Source organism: Malus domestica, chromosome 07, assembly GCF_042453785.1.
Source record: "Malus domestica chromosome 07, GDT2T_hap1".
Classification (NCBI taxonomy): Eukaryota; Viridiplantae; Streptophyta; class Magnoliopsida; order Rosales; family Rosaceae; genus Malus; species Malus domestica.
This window is the reverse complement of record NC_091667.1, coordinates 17,448,398-17,475,908: the sequence shown is the minus strand read 5'-3', so window position 1 is coordinate 17,475,908 and position 27,511 is coordinate 17,448,398. Positions and strand designations below refer to the sequence as shown.

Below are 27,511 nucleotides of genomic sequence, written 5' to 3'. Positions count from 1 at the left end.
ATGCTAGGAATTGAACTTAACGCGATTTTTTATAAGCGACCTCCACTACTTATGAATATAAGTTTGTAACGATTATGTGAAACTTCCTTATATTCTAGCATCGGATTTATGCATGCCAATTAAGTGTCGACCCTTAATCAACAAATACAAATAAGTTATCAATCAAATAGTTAAGCCAATTGCATTCACGATTCAATAGTTCATAACTGGAATTTATCAAATTATATTGCACACATAATCATGGCTTTGAAATCACCCCTAGCTAAGAGGGGTTTAGCCACTCATATTTACAACAAAACGAAAGGAAATGAATTTAAACATTAGAAACAAAAGAAAGAAAACATCTAAACGCTCCAACGATCCAAGTTGGAAAGCAAGCACGTCCAAGCACTTTCCTTCCCTTCCTTTGCTATGGCACAAGGTGTTGGTGAGTGTTTGAAGGTTTGTTTGTATAGAGGAATGGATGTGAAGATGAATGGATGTGTTTGGATGAAGTGGTATTGAAATGGGGATGAACGATCAAGCCAAAAACTTAGCTATATGGCTGCCACACACACTTCCTTTTATAGAGGAAGTGCATGGCAATGGAGGGAAATTGGTGATGTGTGCAATGATTCAAGGGTGAAAATGAAGTAATGATGCAAAGCATGGGGGGGTAAAATGGAGTGGTGTTGCAGCAATGAGTGCATTTAAGTGGTGTTTGAAATGATTCAAAGGTGAAAGTGAAGTGATGATGCAAAGCATGGGGGGTAAAATGGAGAGGTGTTGCAGCTAGGGAACATGAATGATTGTGCACATGGTAGAGAAAGGAAAAGGAGGTGGAATGGTGCAGAAATGAGTCAAAGGTGGAGCAAGACTCATGATGCACGGCATGGGATTCCAAATGTGGTGGATGGTGCATCAATGAGTGCATGTAGTGGAGGTAAAAGTTGTATGAAATCTGATGGGTGAAAGGGACAAGAATTGTGCAGCAATTGAGTGCAATGATTTAACGTTTTGATGCATGAAATCAAAAATAATGAAGGAGACAAGGGTGGTGCACGTCATGGGTGGATAATGAGTGTAATGGTGCATGAAATGAGTGCAAGAAATCTGGTGCATGAAGGGGACAAGGGTGATTATGCATGGCATGGTGGAAAGGTGAGTAAGTGGTAAATCAATGAGTGTAAGAAGGTGAAAGGATATTGTGCACATGGTAGACAAAGGAAAGGAAGTGGAATGATGCAACAAATGAGTCAATGGAGGGAACATGGATGATGATGCACGGCATAGGAATCCAAAGGGAGTGCAATGGTGGTGCACGGCAATGATGGAAAGGTGAATGGTGGAGTGACACCCCTTTGTGGCTGAGCTCTTTTTCCTTTTTACATTAATTCTTCTTTCTCTTCAACACATTCCTAGCCTCTTTAGTCTTCAATTTCGTCCATCGACCTTGCTCCATGCATGTGCTATCCATTCCAAGCCCAAAACTGCTCCAAAATGCATCTTATTGCTTTATAAGGCCTATGGACCTACAAACACACGAAAATAGCTTAAAATACATAATTAACTAAGAAATAACAACGTAAATGCATGAGAACAAGCTAACTCAGTCGCATAAATATGCTCCTATCAATGACCAAAAGCCTTGAGCATTGAAAGAAATTAGATTGAGACTATTAAGGATCGAATAGCAAAAAGCCTTGAACATCATATACTACATTCACGTCTGAATGTTATCCTTCAAACGCAATTATTTTTTTCAACACAATAGAACTCATCCAATATGCATTACACAAGACAGGGAACTTGAATACTAATATGACCATTAGAAGAGCGTCCAACCATTAAAGATACTTTTAATAAATAAGCATACTGTCTACAAACTATCAACCACATTACATTGGCCAATTCCAATTGCTCAATGGTAGTCGTGAGAAAAAAGCATAATCCCAATAACATGACCGAACATTTTTGTTGAAATAATCATAGAGATGATCTACAATCTTAATCGGATTGGAGTGACCACAATAGAATGAATTTGTAACAAGTTCTCTCATGAAGAACGATGCTATAATATTGAATGAAACCAATATAAAGTTGCTTAAAGAATTACAAGACAAAATTAGTTAAAAGAGAACAATATACCAAATTACAAATAATAGGGCTGGACTAATACCAGATTTTTTGCCTTCCACGATGGCATGCTTCTGAGAGGGAATGACTCGCTTGATGACACCTACCCTCGTCTTTGCCTCTAGTGGATACCACAAAATCTTATGTTATACTTAATAGAAGTATAAAATAAACTCCTAGTGTTTGTTTAATCTATCGTTTTGGCAGGATACACATTATATAAAACTAGTTTCAACAATCCAACCGGCAAACTTGTTTGTATATACTCTCATATAGCATATATCAAAATCGCAAACAACAAACATTTAGAGATTAGGTAACAGAACGAAATTTTCGACGGTGATTAATGAAAAATCACGATTTAACGGTTATTTTAGCTTCGATTTTGATATTTTTTACAACTACACTCCTCGGCCCTATAAGCATACAATGAACTAATTTGATCTTCAATTTAAAATATTTACATTAGTGGATACCACACAATCTAATATTTTTTCTAGTCAATGATCTTTTTCAACGACAACTATATGCCCTCATAAATAAATATCTATTTTCGAGAGCCATTGGTTGCCCTCGAAAATAGATGGTTATTTTTTACGGCCTCTACTTCCTCTTGCAAATACAAAATCACTTCCGAGAACAAATAATCATCATTGAAAATAGGGAAATTACTACCGACGACCACTTGTTGCCCTCGGAAATAAGCAATTACTTCTGACAACTAAAACATGCCCTTGGAAAAAATAATACTATTACCGACAAAAATAAGTTTCGTCGTAAATAAATGTGGCGCCAAATTTTTCCTCCAAAAAATAGCTATTTCCAACGGCGAAGGAACCCTTTTCCAAGGGCATTTTGGGTGTTGACAGTAGTAAACCTCTTATCGACATATTTCTGACGGAGCATAATTTTTGGTCGGAAATAGCTGTTTTTACGAGAGTATTTGTAGGTCCTCAGAAAATGTTAGTAGCAAATGACCATTTTTTTTGTAGCGATAATGTTATGAATGGAACTATTGGAAGTGATGATGGTAAGAAGAAGAGTAGAAGTGAGAGGCCAAAAGAGCCATGGAAAGGAGAGTATGCCAAGAGCATTTTGTATGCAGGTCTTGATGCCATCATCACCTCCTTCTCTCTCATTTCTTCCATCTGTGCTAGTCGTATCTCCTCCGGTAATTAACTATCTCGTTATCCTTCTTTCTTCTTTCATTTTAATTTCATAAACGTATGTATCCAAAGAAAATGTGTAAAACGCATGCTTGGTTTTTTTTCCTATGACCTTTAGAATTGCTTGTATAATCGACATTGTTGATTTGATGAATTGTCATTTGATTCTCTAAGCACTTGTTCATTTGTCATAGATAATCACGCGACACGACAAATAATGACATGGTTGAATACAACTGGTTGTAGCCAAGAATTATACTTAAAGAGTTAGAGGTACTGACAAATCCATTAGTACTCCTGAAGTTTTCTCAAATTTTATTTAGTGTTTTACAACTCAAGAAAGGATTACGAAATCAGAAGCCAGGTGAAATAACATCTTTCTAGTGTGGAACTGGAACATACACACACACACACACCCCCCAAGGTGACTACAGTAATTAATTAATTAGCATCTTTATTCATCTCTAACTACTGTGTTTTGTAGTGGATGTGTTGGTGCTTGGATTTGCAAACCTTGTGGCAGATGGAATATCGATGGGGTTTGGAGATTTTACATCTAGCAGCAGTGAAAAGGAAGTGGCCTCTAAAGAAAGAGCGGTAACTGAATGAGATGTCAGTAATCGGAATGGCCCCGAGCTAATGGAGTTGCTCCAAAAGTATCAAGAACTCGGGATGGACGTTGATGATGCCGCCACAGTATGCCTGCCCTTCCTGCATAATCTAAAGCAAATGCTTAATTTGTGCTAAGGACTAAATATATGAAGTTGCTCATTACTTTGTACTAGGTTGTGAGCATTTTTTCAAAATACAATAATATCTTGGTGCGCGAGAAGATGGTCGCTCATTCCGTTTACAAACAACGATTCCGTTACGTTTGTTGGTGCTTGTGTCCTGTCTGCAATTGCCCTCCCGCTTCTTGGGATTGCCAAGGCCAAGATTGCAGGCCAGAACTATGCATTCTCTGTGGCGGTTAATCTCTTCAATGGCGCCATTGCTGCGGCCGCTGAGTATGCAGTAGGGTGGACACTTACGAATGTAGCTGGCCTAGAAGCCTGAAGACAGCACACAAGAAAAGAAAGGCTGCTTCGTTTGAACAAATTTGGAGGCCCTTTGTGGGGGCTATGAATATATATATGTACGGCCTCCCTGAATATTTAGGGTGTGTGGAAACTTTTCGGCAACCTCACTTACTGCCGGCCTTATTTTGAATGACGATGTGCCAGCCTACTTGTACCGTGAGCTAGATTTTTGACTTGTCGTATAACTATGAACTACAAAGTTGCCATGAAAGTCTAGAGCTACAGTAGCGACGGTCCATGGTGGCTGTGTTGCTGCATTGTGGGTACCAAGTGCATCAACAACCAACAGCCACCCATGCGCATGGTTGGTGGCAGTCGGCTCGCACCACATTGTGGGCGGTACGCGCATCAAAACAGCCACCCACGTGCATGGACGATTGTCAGGCACCAAAACCGCCATAATTTGTTATTTTCATTTCACTGGAATAACGTGTCTCTAAGTTTTACATAGATTAGTAACCAAAAGAAGTTGGGAAGCAAAACTTTGGCAACTAATTGGATGCGGGAAACAAATAATGACTAGCATGCACCAAAAAGAATAATTACAAGCACTAGCCGGTTCAGAAAGCACTTGTAGGCTTCTAGCTGTGTACGAACATCCCAAATCGGAAACTAAGGCTTGCATGATTTAACACACAGTCAGTTCCCTTCGCTGAGGGCTAATTGCAGGGCGTGTTCTGCTTCCTTGAGGAACAGTCGAGTGAGTTGCTTCTGCTCACGTCTATAAATTATACTAGACCACACGTTTCGAGTCATCGACTTGTGTTGTGCAACGCCGTCGGTCACTCCGCTGCAGCCACCAACAGAAGAAGGAAATCCAAGATTAACACAAACATATTGAGTTTTTCAATAGGCAAAACGCACGAGAAGATGAATATGTTGCAGAAATGCGGAAGCTTGCCAGATAGGCTCCATGACACGGTAACAAGATTTCGTAGTTTGTAAGAGTAAGCATATAACTTGTTAAGAGCTCCTACTTCTAAACAACGCATGAAAAACTTCGAATTTGAAAGGCTCCTCGTGTTACAACAGGAAATCAGTTCAATGATATTAGTAGGATTTTTGCTCTATCATATCCTAGAATTTGAATGACATCAGAAGAATTTTTTCAGGAGAAATTAGGTTCCCATCCCTCTTTTTTTTATTGAAACCTTGTTCCTTTTCAAATTTTAATCAAGGTCCTTGGTTTTAATAAACATCATTAATTATTTCAATAATTAAATATTTTACATATCAAGTTAATTAAATTTTATTTCTAAATTATTCATTTAGTGTTAGAAACGTTACATTTGATATAATGGCTAAATTTTGTATCATATATTTTTATTTTTAGTTTGTACCCATTTTAATTTGCAACCCTTTTTTTAAATTGTGCCAATTTTCTATTTAGTTTTAGTTTGTACCCATATATTAATTTCTTTTTGTGTCCATATTTTTCAAACTTTTATTTGTACTCATATTTTTTGACCTTTTATTTGTACCCATTTGTCTTTAAAAATGTACCATTTTGTTATTTGTAAAATGCACCCCATTTTTTTTTTTTTTTGTAAGTACCATCTCTTTTGTGTAAAATGTACCCATTGTATAAAACGTATCACCTTTTTTTGTATAAAATGTACCAACTTTTTGTATGTAAAATGCATCATATAAAAATTACCAATGTTTTGTACGTAAAATGTCATTAATATAAGTAATGACAAATCATGGGTTTTATTTAAGTATAATTTCTTTTAATATTTTCAACAAATTATGGATTTTATTTAAAATCTCATTAATATAAATAACTACAAATATCAAATTTTAATTTAAAAATTATAATAACCTACATAGAAATGCATTATTGCATTAATTTCAGAGACTTCAATAAAAAATCGAAAACCAATAAGGTTTCAATCAAAGAACATTGATAAATAGGGTCCGCATCTAAAGTCACCCAATTTTTACCATCCTCAATCGATAAACATGGTGCAGCTTAAGTTTTCATGAACACCGAAATAAATTTTGGCGAAGATGGTACCTTAAATTGTTTTCGTTCTGCTGGTTCGCACTTTCAGTAATACTTGTCTTTTCAAGCAAAATGGTGTCGCTGTCCTCTGTACCAGAAGACTCTTGAAGATCCGTCATCCTTGCGTGTTGGAAATCCGGTTAGGCAACTAATAATACAACTCTTCTGAAAGTAGCTTGTATATAGGCATGCGGATTGAGAAGTTGATCTTAATACATTGCTAAATAACACATGGTTCCTACTAGTTACCTCATGTTAAGAAGATCAACGAGTATTTGCAAAGCTCCGGAATCACCACAAGCTTCCCATACTGCTGCTTGAACTTCTGAATCAGATGGTTGCCTCCCCTCTCTTGATTGTACAAGCTTCAAGATAAAATAAATTTAATTAGGATATTAATCAGGGAAGTAAATGATTCGAAACAGATGTGCATTGCAACTTCAGGCCGATTGAAACGATATTAAGTATATAATTAGACACTTGACAGGTAGTATACACCATGACTAAAAAGTTAAAAACTCAAAATGGCAAAGGTATTTGATGGAAGGAAATACATAGCTGCAGAACTGTTACCTCTTCCAGCAGCGATGAAACCTGAAATAGCTCATCCTCCATCATGGCTATCGTCCTCAAGGCTGTCAAAAAGCTTTCAGGAAAAACCAACCTGCGTGAGTACGATGGCATCTTTCGCTGACCACTCCAACTATAGCTGCATACATCGTCAAGTTTGCACTTCTCGCTTCCTTCAGTATTTGAGTTGCCTACTGGGAAAAAGCCATGATCCAGTAAACTTCTAGGTAACAGACACCTCATTTCAGCTTTCTGTGAACAAACAGGTTTATGAATAATGAAGCAAAATTTGCATTGGAAACAAACAAAAAGAATAAGAAATATTTCCGTGTATGCCATTAAATTTGCAATCACGTTACTTATTTTCTTTCTTAATGAAATTCAGAAACAGACAATAGCTGACCTGTGCTTCGAGAAGCTGTGCTTTCGAGTCAGCAAAGGGAACGTTTTGAATGGCTTCTACTGGATAATGAACCTGAATAAATCAAATAGAGTCGAATTTAAGTTTCTCTGGATATTTAAGACATTATTACTATTGTGAATGAGTAATTTAAGAAACCAATGAGCATTCAATACAAGTCACAAGACATTCCAACATAGAGGTATTACCATGAGATAGTCATCTGGATTACCATCAAGGACAAAACCATACAGATAAAGTAGTTCCTGCATCAAACACAAACAAGGGCTTGGACTCAGAAAGTTGATCGAGCTTTTTAAATGATAAAATGGATCAGGAAAATAAGATATGGGATAGCAAAGAAAAAGTAGTTTCTTCAATTTAAACTAGAAAAAAGAGATTTCTGAACAAATAAACAATGATGACATGCCAAAACTAAGTGAAATCAGTTGGACTCATAGGCCTAAGTAAGAATGTATGCTCAATGCATGAAAATGTTGACATTCAATGCAATACAGGCAACCATTTTGACAAGATTATGTTAAGTTACTAGGATGAAGGCTGAGTCTGGTGGCACCTGTTAGGAGGTATGCAGAGTACGAGAACTACAATGTTAAAAGTAACTTTGGTATCAGAAACAAAGGAAAAAAATTAGAGAGACCAGAGTGTACCTCGTTCCCTTTGCTACCATAACTTATGGAAATTTCTGCGTCAACCTGCAAGGGTTGTCCAGCTTTCCAATTGAAGAGAGAGAATATCATGGTAAGTAAAACAGCCTAGCTAATTAGACCAAAGAACAGAAATGAAAACAAGTATAATTATCCCTGAAACCCAAGAAATCAAGTATAGTAACAAGTCATAGAAACTGTCACATTTACATACTTTTATGTGATGAGATTAAAACTCTGCTAAATATAAAAAGATAAAAGAAGTGACAACAAGTACTGCAAAAATTCAAAAGCAACAGTCACGATGAGATAAACTTGTGTTATGAAACCAATACAAGATATTATGAGTGTGTAATTAAATACGCTGTTGCTTTTCAGCTAGAAAAGGAAAAGGGAAAAAGGAGAAACTGATGTTAAGAGAATGCTACCAGAGAGAAGATACATAGAATTAGGAACTCCAGTTATCGATCCAGTTTCATCAACTTCCCATGTTGCTGCTGCCTTTATATCTGAAGAGCCACATATTTCAGCAAGGTTTACAGAATAAAGACTCTCCAAACGCTTGATAAGCAACTGGCATACCATGGTTGCAAAAGTCAATGCCAGGAACAAGACCCTCAACCCAGACAGTCTCTTTTTGTTTAGGCGTGGATGTTGCTTTACTAACTGGAATATCAACCCCTTCAACATGACATCCTAAATAGAGAAATCACTAATGTTGGAATAAAAAGAAATATTTTGTATCAACAAATACCAAATCAAGCACCTAGTACACACTAATAAAGTATATCTGAAGGTTTGGCATGAGAAATTAGTGGCGGGAAAAAATTGACTTAACCTTTTTCATCTTTGCCATTAACCAACTCTTCTTTGCAAATATTAGTAGAAACCTCAATATTTTTGCCATCTGAAGCACTGTCTTCTTGAATTTTGGGAAATACATAAGAATATGGAAGGGGAATGTTTAAAGCACGGGTCCAAAACAGAGAATTTGCCCTAGCATGACAGCAATTGTAAAACATAAGGAACAAAGTCTAAAGCACCATGAAGACATTATTAAGGAGAGGATTCAATTTTAAAAATCATTAGATTATTTGCAAAGATGGCACCTACCAGAGGAAATCTTCAAAGCACACATCTCTGAAAAAGAAAGAACAGGTATTGTATAGGATCAGTAATTAATCATGGTAAATTCTTAGGATGCATATAACTTATTCAAATGTCTATCCTTCTGAATGTTGTTCTACATGCAATTTTACATAGCATCTTACAAGAGTATACGCCTCATTCACTTGTAACATAATGACAATGGAATGCTTAATAGCAAGAAAAAAATTGGACGGTCTGCCATAAGATACCATATTTCAAGAGTCTGACCATTAAAGAGATGATCAATTCATATGACCGTAGCATAAGCATGCAGACACCGGAATACTAAATGATGAAAAAACTATGAAACTTCATAGGTCCACCAACTGGATAGATTTCATGATAAATTGCGGTCTACATTCTAATAGTCTTATATAACCAAATAATGTTTTCCAGTTGACCAAACTTTCACAACATTTCAACAGCTGCTATATATTTGTTGATCCAATACTAGTTAGGAAATAGTCACAAGACTGGGCATGACAAGCACCACAAAAAAAGAATGGAACTAATTATTTCTAAACCAATCATTCGTATCATACGCTACATCTGTGATTTCTAAAATATATTTACACACCTTTCCAAATCCCTGTCCAGAGTTAACAGTTTCTTCACCAGAGCCTTCAGTTTATTATCATATAAAGACACCAAGCTTTTCTTCTGTAAGATAAACCCATCCTTGGTCAGATATGTTACTACTTAAACCCTATTTGACAGAACTATATATCAAAATTGACATCTAGATAATTTGTAAAACCATATAAATCAAACAAAACTTTGGCATGCTTGCTGGGAAGCCAAATGAGCTTAGAGTGAAAAAGTTGTGAAACCATATATATATAAATATATATATAATTTCCAGCATGAACATCAATACAAATTTAACCTAAAATCCCAACAAATGATATCACCAATATCACAAAATTTAAACTCCAACTTAAAAGTCCGCTGCACACCTGAATACTAGTTAAAAATTAAAAGCATTTGCTGGCATGTCATAAGCAAATTTTTCTAAAACATATTGTACATATTATCTATACCTTTCACCATCTTAGAAGAACCATAACAAGCCATCATTGAATGGAGTTTCCCACGTCAGATGGCATGTGTATATACAACCTACATTTGACTATTTAAATATGTTGGCCAGATGCCCAAAAATCTTTTACCTGCAGTTCCGTTGCTCGATACAATGTTGTCCCTTTTAGCTCCAAGAGCTCATCATCAGTAAACCAAAGTGGATTGCCAAAAGTGGTCGGAAGCATATCAAGGTACCTGATGTTATCTTCCACCCAAGAGAAGCTTAACTACCAAAGAAGTGAGAAATTTTGGTATTGATAATTCAACAAAATGAAATCTATACATACGGTTTCCAAGAAGAATTCTTGCGGAGGCGCTCCACTGTGAGATATAAGATCATCAAGAACCTATCATCTACATCTCCTTCTTCAAACATTGCTCTACATTCTGGTCCAAGAAGAGGGTCTTGCAAAACTCTCATCGGAGTTATTGCTAGATCTAGAGGAACAACTAATAGAACCCCTGATATTTATTTCCCAAAATAAATCAAAATTATGCTCCAAATATAAGATTGTTACAACTCAGAATCTCCCACATTAAAAAAGAAAAACAGAATATCCCAAACTGGTGTATGAATTTTCAGGACCAACCCCTTAAAAGGTGGTTTTATTAGGACACATGACAAATCTATTTGTACCCAAGGATTCTTATTTAGGGGTGGACTTGAACGGTTTGGCTGAATAAGGAAGTTAAAGAAATGAAGTAGCCCATGGGGGGTACGCATATGCCCAAGAGACTTTCTCAGGTTTCCAAATTATAGTACTTAAGCTGCTGAGAAGATTGCAAAAAAAAATTACAAAAAAATCTTGTATAACTAAAATGCACAAAATGTGAGTGGCTGTTTACCTCGGTACTAAATGTGAATGGCTGTTTACCTAAGTAGTTATGGTAATCAATACATTTCAATCATATTCAATCCTTTCGTTATATCTATAATTAAACTAGACAAAGAACAAGATAAATCAGGAACAATTACTGTTTGACACAAAATATAGTATGTAAATAACGCATATATTTATATCCAGTTGCTTGAGTTACCTGCCTTTTGTTCGGGTTAAGAAATCAAGTCCATGTTTGCTCAACTTATCAAATTGCCCAAAATTCGAGCATAAGTTCGAGTTGATAAGGTTTGTCCAACCCAAGAAACCCATAAAATCGAGTTGTTCGGTTTATTTTGCCCTTATGGTTTTCAAAGAATGCAGCTTCTGACACTCAAAACATAGATAAACAAAAACCCAATTAACTTATCCCTAAAAGGAAGAAGTGGGTTACCATCAGAAACATCATTAGCCGAAAAAATGCCAAACCCTTTGTTGGAATCGGAGTAGTTGATCTTGCACCCGCGTAGCTCCGCTCCATTAACCTGAATTCGAAAACCCAAATAATAAAAAACAAAACCAAGTTGCACTATTGATTAGTGAATGATTTCACATAGGAAAATGTAAGAACCTGTAACCAGTGGAGGAATCGTTCGAGCTTGGCCTCTTCCTGTGAGCTTGTCGCCATTGCTGTGTGTGTGTTAATGCGAGAGGGAGAGTGAGGTTTAGCGAAATAGCAGCTTCAAGTGTTTCTGTATCTTTTGTCTAAAGAAATGCTTATAGGTCACGTGCCGATGAATTGTTGCTAAAGACTAAATTTTTAAACAAAATTTATAAATTAAAGGATGTGTTACATAAGAAATAAGTACGTTAATCAATATTTAAATAATAATTTAAGAGTAATGCTAAGGTTTAGTGACACATCCTTTAATCTTTCTAGCATTACTCATAATCTAATTATCAACAAATAGGTCATTTAGTTTGTAAATTTTGGTTTAAAATTTTTGTCTCTCTAAGATTACGTTCCTAAAATATGAACCCAAATTTGTAATAACTCACACTATAAAAGCAGTGGCGGGTTAACCTCACATTTGAAGCCGAGAAGTTGTCTAAATTAGGACATCATGTGACAGTAAATTTGTTTTATTTAGGTTTTTTTTTTTTTCAAATGCCATAAAAGCGACAGGTTACTTAAGTGATTAAATGGAGGTCAAGCGTGTTAATCAAAATATTGAATTTTTCTATATAGTCGATAATAGTCAATAACTAAATGACAATATGATTTCTGTTGTGGTCTATTTTATCTCGTAGCAACGAGCAGGTACACTTGTTGCTAGTTTAGTCTACTTATCATTAGACTTGGCATTCATGTCGTGTTTCTCGTGTTCGTGTCATACTCAATCGCTTAACAAGCCGTGTCGTGTAATACCATAAACGGGTAATATGACCCGACCTGAAATCAACCCGTTAATATTATCAGATAATATGACCCGATCCGTTACCTGTTAAGAAAAATATATTTTAAATCAATAAAAATGAAAATGAAAAACATAATTTGACCCAAAAAAATGTAAAATATAATACTAAATTAATATATACATACTAAATTTCAGAGTTGACCCTTCATGAAAGTTGTAACCTGTTTCTCGATTTCTACAGCTTGATCGTACTGCATTGGTTCAGATTTGAAGGCTTATTGGATTACATTTATTTTTAAGGTTATTTGAAGAAAGGAGGATGCATTGGAACATAAGAATTTGGGTTCTGTTGATCTTTGATATTTAGGGTTTCTGTTAGGGTGAGTGATCTTGGAAGCTGTGCGTCGGCAATTTCTCGTTGGTTCTAAATTTTTGTTTATTGTATGGCCACTAAGGCAGTGAGGAGGCCCGCGAATAGACCAGAAAGATCAGTATATAGTCTACCAGTATGAGGACTTTCAAAAGTTGTTTGCATCTATTGGGCAGTTGGAAGATGCACTAAGGAATCCTGTAGGTTTTTGCACCCAGATTCACCACCGTCATCCATGAACCCTCAAATTTCAAAGCAGAAGGCTTTTGGCAATGCATACAATGCTCCTCAAAAAAGCAATGCTGCTCACAAAGGCAATGCATACAATGCTCCTCAGAAAAGCAATCATGCTCACAAAGGCAATGCTACTTAGAAGATGAATGCTAGTCCGACAAGTAATGCTACTCAGACAAGCAATGGTATTTAAAAATCCCAAATCTGCAAGTACTGGGTAGATGGGAATTGTGTGAAAGGTGATCGATGCCTATATATGCACAAGTGGTTTAGTGGAGAGGGGTTCTCAATGTTGGCAAAACTCTAAGGGCACAGGTACTTACATTGAACAAATGTTTTTCTTTTTAATTTTGTTCTGTTATATGTCTTCTTAGAACTAGAATCTAGGAGAATCTAGGAGAAACTGATGATTTGAGAAGACAAAATTATTTTGGGTATTACTTGTTTTACAGTTTTACTGAAGCTCGTGTATTTGTATTAATTATTTATTGGCGACTTCCAAAATTATAATATATATATTTCCAAACACAATTGTTTATGAATAATTAAACTTATATAGAGTAATTTTACATCCTAAAAATCAAATTATGCTTACATATTGTTTCCACTTCTATAGAACATAAATAGGTATATGTCCTTTATTTGTGTGTTTGGACAATCATTCTAATGGTGTAATATATGTCAACAGGTTGTCACTAGTATTGCACTTCTTGAAAGATTTAACAAGCTTTCTTCTGCCGACAGGGACGGAGCAACTTGAGTTTGGGATTGCCATACTAGTCAGTGTGACTGTATTAGTTAACCTCCGTGGTGAAGCAGGTTATTTAGTTAGTGATGGACCATGGATTTTCATTGGCGTGTTAAACCTTGTTAAGGTATTTTAGCCTGTTAATTTCCTTATTATAACAATTTTGTATTCTTTTTATAGCTTGGTTTGTTCAATATGTTTATGCTGATTATGCTTAATGTTGCAGGCATGGAACATTGAATCAAATGCAGAATGCAATCTAGATGGGCCTCATGGCTAGGTGCATGCTATTGTGGTTGGCAATGAAATGGTTTTTGCCAGGGCACCGATAAATAACTTGACAATTAGATATGTCTTCATCCACTTATTCATAGTTTATAAGTTTCAAAGGATTTATCTGTTTCCTTTTATACTTGATAGGAGCATATTTATGCGACTTAGTTAGCTTATTCTTGTGCATTTATGTTGTTATTTCTTAGTTGATTTAGTATTTCAAGCCATTTTCGTGTGGTTGTAGGTACAAAGGGTTAAAGAGGCAAAGAAGTGCATTTTGGTGCCTTTTGGAGCAGTTTTTGTTGGAAATGTGCCCTAAAACCAATCATATGATGATACTTTACGGACATTTCACATGTTAAACTAATCTAGTTTAATATCAAGGGCAAAGATTATTGTTTGAGCCGTCTCATATAAATGTTATATGCTTAAACGATAAGTCCAAGGAATATGTGATTGGGAGAATGCGATCTAAAGAAGTTAGATTCATGAGACCATTCTTTCATAGACACATCCTAAACGTTCCTGATCATAGGATTGCCAATTGGGCATTGACAGTCTGTTAAGATCAGTACGTGCTGTGTATTCTCTCAGGGAGAGTGACTAGTCTCGAGTCATTGGTGTGTGTGACATCAAGACAAGTACGTAGGTGCTCAATAGAGAATGAGTTCACTGAACACGATCAACGAAGAGTTCTCATATTCATGTCACATGAGAACTCATGGTTGGGATAAAGCAAAATAGTCATTTGACCTGAGGCATCACATTTGTCTTGTGGTTAAGTCCTTGATCTTTGATTATGTCAAAGTCACCCCATCCGCAGGTGTCCACGGCATTGTTGGGGTTAAGCCACTTAGCTATGGAGGCAAGTGAATGCGTAACAAGGGATCTCTAACCTTCAAACCGTTTGGGGGAGAATACTCTATGATATGATTTAGAATCTCTGGCCAGAGTATGAATGAGATTTAGGAAAGTCGTTCCAACTCACATTCAAGGTAATCATATAAGCACACGAATCACATTGGATAGTAGACATGAATAAACTATCAAACCAAACAATGTGGTCAAGAGTATTGTATTAGAGAAAGACCGTATTGCATTTGTAATCCTAAACTGAATAGGTTCTCTACCTCTTCTGATTAGCTTGGGTAACCATAATATGCTGCTAGGTGTCACTCATGGTTTGTGGAAGCCTTAAACGTGTGTAATCACTAAAGGGAGAATTGAAAGTAAGTTTCAATTCACAATCGATTTGAAAAAGTTCTAATCGCCCACTGCCTCGCTAAAAGGAACCTAATGGATCGTACACCGTGTAAGGTGGAGATTGAAGAAACAATGGAGATGAGTAAGAATAATTAAATGGTTTAATTGTTTATGGCAAGGATTAATTAATATGTTAATTAATCAAACAAATAAGTTCGTTAAAGACCTCGGGATAGTTTTGGACCTTAAGGCCCAATGGGCTTCGAACGTCAAGCCCATTGACTTAAGTTGTATGACAATTTAATGAATAAAGATTCACAAAGGCCCAAAAGCCCAAATCCCTTATGTGGCCGGCCATGTGTGTTGAATTAGGGTTTTTGGTTCTTTAGGTCATTTAAAGAAGTGACTATATAAAGAACTTTATAGCCTAAAATTCATTAAGGGTTCTTTTGGAGAAAATTGGAGAGAACATGTCTCTTCCTTTTCTCTCTAGGAGGCCGGCCCCCTTGGAGGGTGTATCTAGCAATCCCACTCCTCCAAGGTCACTCATTTCTACTTAAATCTAACCTTGGTGTGGAGACTTAGAGGTTCTCAATTTTGGGAACTTGGAGAACCATATTCTTCCATCCAAATCCATGGATCTAAGATGCAAGGAATGAAGGCCCTCTCTTTGGGTGATTAGCCTTTGCTTATGCAAAGAGGAATCTACAAAGGTATAAATTTCTCAACTCACTTTGATTTGAGTTGAGTCTTGGTTCACCAATCTACTAGGCTTTGAATTTCATGGGTAATGTTTTGTTTTTGAATGCATGCAAGCATGATTCCGCCTTTTAATTGTTAAATGCATGCTATAGATGTTATTCAAATGAACATGTTTTCACAAAATAATCCTTCAAGTGGTATCAGAGCCTAGGTCTAGTAGTTGGTGAATCCTTTTGGGTTTTGTGGTTCATAGTTTGTGATTTAAAAGTTGTAATATGTTACAAGCTTTATTCTTGTTTCTTTGAATGTAAATTTTGTTAGAAAATTTGCCATCTCAAATGTTGTAGGTGTAGTTCTTATGAGCATGAATATTGGAGCTAAAATTTTGTGCCATGTTTTTTGGGAATTTTCGGCCAAATCCAAATGGTGGATTTTTGGGTTCTTGTTTGACTTGTTAAAAGTGTTTTCAAGTAACTTTTGGAACCCCTATGTACCCTAGTTTGGTTATATGTTATTTCCCTAAAGTTTGAATGGTTTTGGGATGTTTTTGGAGTAAAAATGTTCATGGAAATTTTTGGGTTTTTCATGAATGTTCTTCATTGTTCTTGACATTTTTGCCAAGAACAAAAAGTTTTGTGTTTTGATTCAAAGTTTTGATTTATTTCATAAAGTTTATGTTTTATGTTTTTCAAATGATTTAATGTGTTAGATATTTGTTTAAATGGTGGTAGAAATAATGGTGGGTGTGAAAGGATTAATTCCCTTTCACACACACCACTTGCACCACTTGTTGCTTTATGTCAAAACTCACAAATCAACACACACATCACTCATTTCCTTCTCCAAAACCGGCCACCCTACATGTAGGGTACTTTTGGGGCTTTTATGCAATTACATAAAGTTTTGATACTTTTGTGTATTTGCACTTTGGCCCAAAAGTTTACGTTTTTACGTTTAGGTCCAAAAATGCTAAAGGACAAATTGTTTTGTTCCTTTGATGAAGTTTTTGCATTGTTTAAATTTTGGGTTCTACTTATATTTACATGAAGTAGTGGACTTTTGTGTTTTTACAAAGTGACCCCAAAAGTTTATGTTTTTACAATATAGCCCAAAAGTTGAGGTTAATTGCTTTATGGCCCAAATTAGGTAGAGAACAAAATTGTTTTGTCTCTTTAAATGAGAAGTGGATTTTCATTTTGTTTAGCTCCATTTAAATCAATTTTATGGATACAAAAACCAAATGAAAATGTTGCATTCAAATTAATTAGTTAAAGTGTTAATTAATTAAAGGGTGATTATGAACCTAAGCCTACGATAATTGAGCTATGTGATAGGCCGTTTCAAATTTGTTTGAACCATGGGAATGTGTAGATTAGATTTTGGTTGTAATTTGATTTGATCAAATGTTGTAAAAGAGCTTAAGCTCTTCTTTACTTTAAAGTAATTTGTATTATGCAAATGTTGTAATGAGCATAAGTTCACCTTTACTTTGAAGTACTTCTTTCTTGCTTTATTTGATATGCATGAAAATGAAGTAGTTGGGTCCAACGCCCCTAAGACAACACGCCTTAATGTGATTAAACGCGTAACTAAAATCAATCACCATCCCTAGACCGAGATTCAACACAAGGCTCGTGTTGAATCTAAACAAAGGTTCATAATCATCCTAAGGCCCTAAGGCAACTATATAGTCCATCAAATGAATGCAAAGGTTATGTTAGTAGTATCATATACTCTTGCTTTAAAAACCGTTTTATAAGCATAGTGGGAGTATTATATACAACTAAAAACAATCATATGGACCAATAGTTGTAATAGGACCAAAATTGTTTTAATAGAGATTAAAATGTATGTTTATATGTGATGAGACCTAAAACCCTCAGCCAAACCATTATTAAGTTGATAAGCGTGAGAGTGCTTTGAACACTCTTTCGTGGCCTTCCACCGTGGTAGGCTCCAATCGTTTATGACTTGTACACCGCCTTCACCCTATCATGGGGGAGTGCAAAGTGCATGCTTATACTCAGGAGGAGTCTATATACATACTTGATGAGGTGAGTGTAGGCAACGAGGATGGCCGACATCGTATCATCGTGAGGCTATTCTTGAACCCCTTCACGAACTAAGCATGGTGGGAATGACTTAACTAAGTGCAATGGAGCCAACATCATATCATTGTGAGGTGACATTCTCTAGAGGCCAAATAAGATGGGTACTTGCAAGAGATGCAAATGAGTAAGCGTACTCTCTCATTATTATTAATGCTAGCCAACATCATATCATTGTGAGGTGGGCTTGGTAGTAGTGAGTCTCCCATACCCTACTAAGAGTTTCATCCAAAACTCTCGAATTCCAATGAGGGATATGGAATTTGCAAAAAATAGTGGGTGGTGCTATTTGATTTAAAGACCCGGATCAAATGGCTTAAAATCAATCAATTTATATTCGTTATGTATTTGTTTACCAATATATTTGCAAACGCTATCCAACACTTGACAAATAAAAGCCGAAAGCTTTAGTTTCCGGACTTGGTACTACAAAACCATAGATTGTCTTTAATGGCTTGTAAATGTACCTAAGTAGTCTCTTCCTCACAATCTTCCTATTGATAATATATCATTAGAAGAATATGTTAGAAAAAGGTCTATCATAAAGAGGACAACACTTTTAAAGTCATAATTCTTCAATTACAAATCGTTGTATGAAGAAATAAGAGTTGCTTTGAACAACCCTTAGTCAATGCAAACACTGGTGCTTGTTTCTTTGTTAAATGAACAAAGAACTTGAGAAGAAAGCACAATGGCATGGACACTTTATGTGCCATGATTCTTCACTTACAAATTGTTGTATGAAGAAATGAGAGTTGCCTTGAACAACTCTTGAAAGTTTGTAATTATGTTTAGAACATAATGGTTGGTTGACAAAAATAGTCCATTAACATGGACTTATGATGATTTTGAATCATTGAGTGTTGAAGTGATAAACCACTTAACAAGACGGAAACTAGGCAAGGACTTCACCTTTATGTCCCTATCCTAATGGTTCACTAAGTTTATTGTAAACTATGTAGTGAACAACATGCTCTCCAAAATGTTTAATGTGTATAACACAATTGGAAAAGGTTTCAAGAGAGATAGTGGGAGTTTAGGGACCATGACTATTGTAGTCAAAGGAGAAGTCAAATGAAGAAGATAAAATTAACTCCAATGGAACAAACTTTCTTTATGAAAGGATGGACATTGGAAGGGGTATTTGCAAGAAATGTCTTGCAAGTGTCAAGAACACACCTTTCGAAGGTGTTGTAAATTGTTCTTGAATAGTTCAAAACAGTTGGTTCTTCTACTTGAATGCTTGATTCCGTATTAGTAACTATGTTTTACAATCGTTGTAAAAGTGTGACTAATAAGAAGTAGAAGATATATGAGAGAAGAAAAAGGTGCTTCACATTCGGAACGTGAATAAAATATAGATCTCTACGAAGGCAAATAGTATATGACATTCACCGAAGATCACTCTCGGTTGGACTATAGTTTATTTTGAATAAACACAAATCCGAATACTTTGCAAAATGTTTCAAAGAATTCAAGTAATGTAAGTTGATGAGTAAGACGTCTAAAGTATTTACCTCCTTAGATTTGATCCAAGATAAGGTAACACTTTAGAACAGTTTCCTTGAAAGATATCAAGGAAATAAGCATCATAAGATAATAAATTTCTCCATTAAGGAGAAGAAAGAACTCGAATAAGATTTGGTTCGTTAGATGTTATCTATTACCCATATATAGGATATATACTTCTAAAACAATATGATTGTCAATTAGAAGATCTTCCAAATTTTTCATGACTCCATAAGATGTAGTTGGAAAGAAAGACAAATCTTAAGCATGTTAAGATTTGGGGTTGTGTGCTAATAAGCAATATTTGTTTGATAACAATCTTGTGGGATATCCTTAAATTAACTTTTGGATATCGCTTCTATAAACCAACTAACAAATGTTGTTTTGTTGGGTAGTTCATTGTAATCCTACAATGTGATTTGCCTAAGAGCAAATGAACGAGAGATAGAACTCAAAGAATGGGTTCTTTGAGAGACAAGAAAGTGATCAACAAGTATAACAACCTAGTTCCTATACCACAAGCTCCAAGGTAGTCGAGAAGGATTTATAAACCGTCTCAGTTGAATGGTTTGAACTTTATGACTATGTCATAGAGTTACACCTCTTAATTCGAAAGAAATAAGAATGAAAATCCTTATGACTACATTGAGTGTATATATATAATATATACTCAAGGAAATGGTAAAGTACCATTTGACCCGAAATAATGAAACCCCCATAGCTAATTGGTAGCTTAAGGTAACTACAATCAAAAGGATGGTTGACTTTGAAGAAACCATATTTGACGTAGTCTTGGTTTCAATTAATTCGAAGATAGCTAGCTACAACTAAATGGTGATTCAATGTTTGGACAATATATGGGTTTCCGAAACCATTATTAAGATAGTCTTGATAATATATATGTCTAAAACTATGAATCACAAGACATGTAAGTTGTAGAGATCCATCCATCATGAATCTTAGCAAGCTAGTGGGAGCTATAAGCATCTTATGAGAAAAGGATCAAATCATTTGATTTCTCATAAAGATGTAAATGAATCTTTTGTTTACTAGGTTTACAAAAGGTTAGTGGGAGTTAATCATGTTCCTAAAATTTAAAATATATATGATATATTAATTTTGGAAATGAAAAGAATACTTCTTCATTAAAGTTACAACTTTAAAACATTATATGAAAATAGAATGTATATGGGAGTTAATCATGTTCCTAAAATTTAAATATATATGATATATTAATTTTGGAAATGAAAAGAATACTTCTTCTTTAAAGTTATGACTTTGAAACATTATATGAAGATAGAATGTATATGGGAGATATAGTCTATATACATGGGATGGAAATCTATAATGATATATTTTATGATATAATTGGATTTTATCAATCCCTAATAATAGACAATAGATGCTAGGAAGTTTCTCATATGATGATAAACTTCAATTAGAAGGACAACTCTAGTGAGACTAAGAAGTTGCTCTTCTCAAAGAGAACGTACTCTTTGACTCCCAAAGAAATAATGCGTAAATAGAATCCTTTATGCATACGCATAAAGGGGATTTATGTATTTCATATTGTATGAAAAACATTGATATGAGTTGTACCTAGAACGGTACAAGATGATATCAGTGCAAGCCCAGGATCAGAACCATGGCAACTGTCAAGTGAGTCCTTAAGTATTTAAGAAATACTAAAGGATAGATTCCTCAAAGAATGAGGAAGAATTAGAGTAACGTAATGAAAGCGTAAATGTATTAGATTATGAATCTAATCCATCATTGGATGTTTCTTCATTATGAATGAAGAGATAAACGGATATCTCTTTATTATGACTAAAGAGATATTTGGATGGAAACATTAAAGTAATGACTTTAGTGTGTTCCATTATGAATGCAAAATATATTGCCATATAGAAGCTTACAACAATGTTGTTTGGATGGGAAAGTTCATTTATGAACTCTCTATTCGGTTCCAACCAGAAAGTGTATCTAGTGTACTGACACTATGACACTAATGGGGCGATAGCTCAAGCCAGGGAATCAAGGTCTCATCAAGGTCCGAACTCAAATGAGAGACTGAACCACATGATTGAGAATCATGTATAATGGTGACGTCGTTATTCTCAAGGTTGTTTCTATGGATAACATATAGATATCCATTGTCTAGGCCTACTATTCAGCCATTTATGAAATGACTACAGAAGAGGTATCATCACTGATGACTAAGCTGATTGGCTCTAGTGCAAGTGGGAGCTTGTTGGAAATGTGCCCTAAAACCAATCATATGATGATACTTTACGGACATTTCACATGTTAAACTAATCTAGTTTAATATCAAGGGCAAAGATTATTGTTTGAGCCATTTCATATAAATGTTATATGCTTAAACGATAAGTCCAAGGAATATGTGATTGGGAGAATGCGATTTAAAGAAGTTAGATTCATGAGACCATTCTTTCGTAGACACATCCTAAACGTTCCTGATCATAGGATTGCCAATTGGGCATTGACAGTCCGTTAAGATCAGTACGTGCTCTGTATTCTCTCAGGGAGAGTGACTAGTCTCGAGTCATTGGTGTGTGTGACATCAAGACAAGTACGTAGGTGCTCAATAGAGAATGAGTTCACTGAACACGATCAATGAAGAGTTCTCATATTCATGTCACATGAGAACTCATGGTTGGGATAATGCAAAGTAGTCCTTTGACCTAAGGCATCACGTTTGTCTTGTGGTTAAGTCCTTGATCTTTGATTATGTCAAAGTCACCCCATCCGCGGGTGTCCACGGCATCGTTGGGGTTAAGCCACTTAGCTATGGAGGCAAGTGAATGCGCAACAAGGGATCTCTAACCTTCAAACCGTTTTGGGGAGAATACTCTATGATATGATTTAGAATCTCTGGCCAGAGTATGAATGAGATTTAGGAAAGTCGTTCCAAATCACATTTAAGGTAATCATATAAGCACACGAATCACATTGGATAGTAGACATGAATAAACTATCAAACCAAACAATGTGGTCAAGAGTATTGTATTAGAGAAAGACTGTATTGCATTTGTAATCCTAAACTGAATAGGTTATCTACCTTTTCTGATTAGCTTGGGTAACCATGATATGCTGCTAGGTGTCACTCATGGTTTGTGGAAGCCCTAAACGTGTATAATCACTAAAGGGAGAATTGAAAGTAAGTTTCAATTCACAATCGATTTGAAAGAGTTCTAATCGCCCATTGCCTCGCTAAAAGGAACCTAATAGATCGTACACCGTGTAAGGTGGAGATTGAAGAAACAATGGAGATGAGTAAGAATAATTAAATGGTTTAATTGTTTATGGCAAGGATTAATTAATATGTTAATTAATCAAACGAATAAGTTCGTTAAAGACCTCAAGATAGTTTTGGACCTTAAGGCCCAATGGGCTTCGAACGTCAAGCCCATTGACTTAAGTTGTATGACAATTTAATGAATAAAGATTCACAAAGGCCCAAAAGCCCAAATCCCTTATGTGGCCGGCCATGTGTGTTGAATGAGGGTTTTTGGTTCTTTAGGTCATTTAAAGAAGTGACTATATAAAGAACTTTATAGCCTAAAATTCATTAAGGGTTCTTTTGGAGAAAATTGGAGAGAACATGTCTCTTCCTTCTCTCTAGGAGGCCGGCCCCCTTGGAGGGTGTATCTAGCAATCCCACTCCTCCAAGGTCACTCATTTCTACTTAAATCTAACCTTGGTGTGGAGACTTAGAGGTTCTCAATTTTGGGAACTTGGAGAACCATATTCTTCCATCCAAATCCATGGATCTAAGATGAAAGGAATGAAGGCCCTCTCTTTGGGTGATTAGCCTTTGCTTATGCAAAGAGGAATCTACAAAGGTATAAATTTCTCAACTCACTTTGATTTGAGTTGAGTCTTGGTTCACCAATCTACTAGGCTTTGAATTTCATGGGTAATGTTTTGTTTTTGAATGCATGCAAGCATGATTCCGCCTTTTAATTGTTAAATGCATGCTATAGATGTTATTCAAATGAACATGTTTTCACAAAATAATCCTTCAGTTTTGGGCATGGAATGGATATCACATGCATGGAGAAAAGTGGTTGGACAAAATTAAAGATCTAAAGAAGCTGGGAATGTGCCAAGGAGAGGAAGAAAATAAATTGAGGACCAAGGAAGACAAGGAAACCATTAAGAATGAGGAAAGACTAGTCAAACTTGCCTTATCTTGTCATTACCTTTCCTAATCCTAAATTACCAAAGATTCAGTCACATGAAGGGTTCCTAAATACTTTGGGACATTTCATTACATGTTCTACAAGTCCTAAACCTGCCCTAAAAGTCTAAGCCATACCATCCTTCACCATTTATCTTCCTTGTCGTGCAAGGGAGCCACCCATTTCCTATTTTCTGCCATAAATCACTCCAATTTCCACCCGTGCTGTGCACATTCATCCATGTTCCCTCCTTGCACTCATTTGCTGCACCATTCCACTTCCTTTCCTTTGTCTACCATGTGCACAATATCCTTTCACCTCCTTGCACTCATTGATTCACCATTTACTCACCTTTCCACCCATGCCATGCATAATCACCATTGTCCCCTTCATGCACCAGATTTCTTGCACTCATTTCATGCACCATTACACTCATTATCCCTCATTGTCGTGCATCACCCTTGTCTCCTTCATTATTTCTGATTTCATGCACCAATACATTGAATCATTACACTCAATTGCTGCACATTCCTTGTCCCCTTCACCCATCAGATTTCATGCACTTTTACCTCAACTACATGCACTCATTGATGCACCATCCATCACCTTTGGAATCTCATGCCGTGCATTATGACTCAACCTGCACCTTTGACTCATTTCTGCACCATTCCACCTCTCTTTCCTTTCTTTACCATGTGCACAATCATTCATGTTCCCTACTTGCATTCATAGCTGCAACACCACTCCATTTTACCCCTCATGTTTTGCATCATTACTTCATTTTCACCCTTGAATCATTGCACACACCACCATTTTCCCCTCCATTGCCGTGCACTTCTTCTATAAAAGGAAGTGTGTATGGCAGCCATAGAGTTCAGTTTTTGCTTGATCATTCATCCCCATTTCAATACAACCTTCATCCATAAATATCCATTCATTCTCTCAAACACTTCCATACAAATCACCATCCAAACCTTACACCTAACCTTGTGCCATGAGTGAAGAAAGAAAGAATGACTCTTGGATATTCAAGCTTGATTGTTGAAGCATTCTAGGTGTAACTCGTTCTTTATTTACTATGTTTAAATTCATTATCTTTCGTTTTGTTGTGAACATGAGTGGCTAAACCCCTCTTAGCTAGGGGTGATTTTAAAGCCATGATTATGTGTGCAATATGATTTGATAAATTCCAGTTATAAACTCTTGAATCATGAATGCAATTAGCTTAACTATTTGATTGATAACTTATTTGTATTTGTTGATTAAGGGTCGACATTTAATTGGCATGCATAAATCCGATGCTAGAATATAAGAAAGTTTCACATAATTGTTACAAACTTATATTCATAAGTATTGGAGGTCGCTTATAAACGATCGCGTTAAGTTTAATTCTAGCATGAGTGACATGATGTCATAGTTGCAAGTGCTTTGTCAATGCTTGTGATTTTCATTAAACGTAATGATCTTTGATTGTATCTCTATTATGATGTCATGTAGGGAACTTTTGAAGAATATTTTGGGTTGTCGAATGATGTCATCCAATCCAATAAAACAAGGAAAATCTGAGGGTTAACTAGTGATGTCACAGTTAATTTGGGGCATTGTTGTTCATAATTCAATGAAGTAGTAACTGGAAATTGAGTTGTTTGCATACATGTCATGTGTGGAGAAAAAGCCTCTAGCTATCACATCCATCATCTTATTTCTCAAATTCGTTTTACAATCTGTCTAGTTTTTCATACTTGTTTGTTTGTTTCAACTTCATCCAAATCAAAACCCCCCTTTTAGTTTCTTGTTTCAAAGTGTTTCAAATCTGTTTTGTTTGTGTTTTTTATTGTTTTAGGTGAAGCCAAAACCCAATTTTCGTTCAAAGTTGTGTTTAGAGTCAGAAACTGCCCAACAAGTGTTTTTAGGCAGTTTTGAGTGTTTTTAAGTTGTTTTAAGTCTTTTGAACCTGTTTTGAGTCCCTTGAATCTTTTCAAACGTTTTTAACTTTGTTTTTATGTTTTGAGTTAGTTTAGAGGTTATTAGCAAGCCCTCCTAATCCCCGGTCCAGAACGATCCCTACTTATACATATACTACAATTGTCAAAAGAAGGTTTAATTTATGTGTTAAGTTAATTTTCGCATCAATACTTCAGGATGGTGTTATATATGCATGGAAAGGTTGTCCCAAATGAATTCGTTTCTCCCTGGTGCAACTCTGAAAGGCCACACTGGTCCAGTTGTATGTGTAATTGTTGGGGCAAACAGACTGTACTCGGGCTCTGTGGACCATACAATCAGAATAAGTTTGTGGAATTTAAGAACAAGCTTGTTGACTTCTAATATATGTTGTTGGGATATTACTTAATTCAGTGTTGCGAAAACCCTTAGTGCTTATGTTTTCAATGTTAGATAGGGTAATTTATTGTGATTTTTATTTTGTTTCAGGTTTGGGACCTTGATACTTTACAGTGTGTTATGACGCTAAAGGGGCATTCTGGTGCGGTGATGTCTCTTATTTGCTGGGATAATTTTTTGATCTCTTGTTCATTGGACTGCACAATAAAGGTGTGGGCAGCCACCGAATGAGGCAGCTTGGAAGTGACCTACACTCACAATGAGGAGCATGTATGTTATCTCTATCCTTTTCCTTTACGTTTCAGTTAGTGGTGTTCTAGAGTGTTAGTTTTCATGGTTCAGACTAATATTTTTGCATTAAGTCGTGCAGTTTGTATTACTGTTTGATAAAGTCTTGTTCTATACTGGTACTAGGTAGTGGTGGGCTCAATTTCCATATTTAGCACGGACCAAATCTTATGATGCTATTCTTCATGCAACAGGGTGTCCGTGATCTTGCTGGAATGATAAACCTAGAAATGAAGCCAATCTTGCTTTGTTCTTGCAATGATAATACTGTTCGCATACCGGAGCTTCCATAGTAAGTCCACAGTAGCTGATACTAAATGCTATGATTCTTTTCCTTCTTTTTTTTCTTTTTTTTTTTTAAATTTGAAGTTCTAAAGTTCTCACTTTATGACTTGCTTTTACAAATTATTTGAAAAACGAGAAGTAGGGAGGATTGAGGTAGGACCTGGAGGACTATTCTTCAGTGGGGATGCAACCGGTCTCGTTTTTGTTTGGAAGTGGATGGATCCTTACAACAAAGTCGAGTCTTCATGAGTTACACCCTGACTAACAATTCCATAAATATTTGGACTCAGATGCGATTCTTTTGGTTTGCAAGAGCCATTGTTGTGATGGCCGTGAAGCATATCAAATTGTAGCAATTTTTAAACTCAAGTTGAAGATCCATTCATTCAGCCATTCATTCAGATTAGTTTTGTTCATTGTTTTAGGGATCAATTTTTTATATACGAGATCCGTCTATTATGTTTGTGTTCAATCGTACACTCTGCTGAACAGTGAATTTCTTCAATATGAATAATGATTCATTTTTATATATAGAATTTACATTCTTCAGAAATACAATCATCGTTTAGAGTGGCCTCTGTTAGTAAACTAAATTTCTGTCAATTTTTTTGGAATGAAAGTGCATGGATTGGCACCTTTTTTTCTCTTATTTTCTTTTTCCTATTTGGAAGAGGGGAATTCAAACTCGAGACTCCATCCAGCAAAGTGAAGAAATTAAGGCACTTACCAAACACTGTTATGTGCACTGTTCTAAAAATTCCCGCATAGGCACTAGGCG

The 27,511-nt window shown here is 35.8% G+C and overlaps 2 protein-coding genes and 1 pseudogene across 3 annotated transcripts; 2 read left to right on the top strand and 1 right to left on the bottom strand.

Moving 5' to 3' along the window:
• The first annotated feature begins 3,117 nt into the window (after positions 1 to 3,117).
• On the top strand, positions 3,118 to 4,337 carry LOC139197733 (uncharacterized). The gene is made up of 3 exons (XM_070825685.1): positions 3,118 to 3,286; positions 3,766 to 3,820; positions 4,115 to 4,337. The coding sequence occupies exons 1-3, from the start codon at positions 3,118 to 3,120 to the stop codon at positions 4,335 to 4,337; spliced, it is 447 nt and encodes a 148-aa protein (XP_070681786.1).
• Positions 4,338 to 4,755: 418 nt separating this feature from the next.
• On the bottom strand, positions 4,756 to 11,843 carry LOC139197390 (ribosomal lysine N-methyltransferase set10). Of its 2 annotated transcripts, none has more exons than XM_070824711.1 (16): positions 11,682 to 11,843; positions 11,505 to 11,595; positions 10,520 to 10,694; positions 10,322 to 10,427; positions 9,730 to 9,812; positions 9,117 to 9,143; positions 8,842 to 8,999; positions 8,586 to 8,699; positions 8,432 to 8,512; positions 8,007 to 8,068; positions 7,545 to 7,601; positions 7,339 to 7,410; positions 6,939 to 7,187; positions 6,615 to 6,730; positions 6,378 to 6,485; positions 4,756 to 5,150 (listed from the first exon to the last, which is right to left on the bottom strand). In XM_070824711.1, the coding sequence occupies exons 1-16, from the start codon at positions 11,736 to 11,738 to the stop codon at positions 5,000 to 5,002; spliced, it is 1,707 nt and encodes a 568-aa protein (XP_070680812.1). In that variant the 5' UTR covers positions 11,739 to 11,843; the 3' UTR covers positions 4,756 to 4,999. The 2 variants fall into 2 exon arrangements, with proteins under 2 accessions (XP_070680812.1, XP_070680813.1); XM_070824712.1 differs by having other exon boundaries at positions 10,322 to 10,437; positions 11,682 to 11,753.
• Positions 11,844 to 13,073: 1,230 nt separating this feature from the next.
• On the top strand, positions 13,074 to 26,982 carry LOC139197732 (zinc finger CCCH domain-containing protein 63-like; annotated as a pseudogene).
• The last annotated feature ends 529 nt before the right edge of the window (positions 26,983 to 27,511 follow it).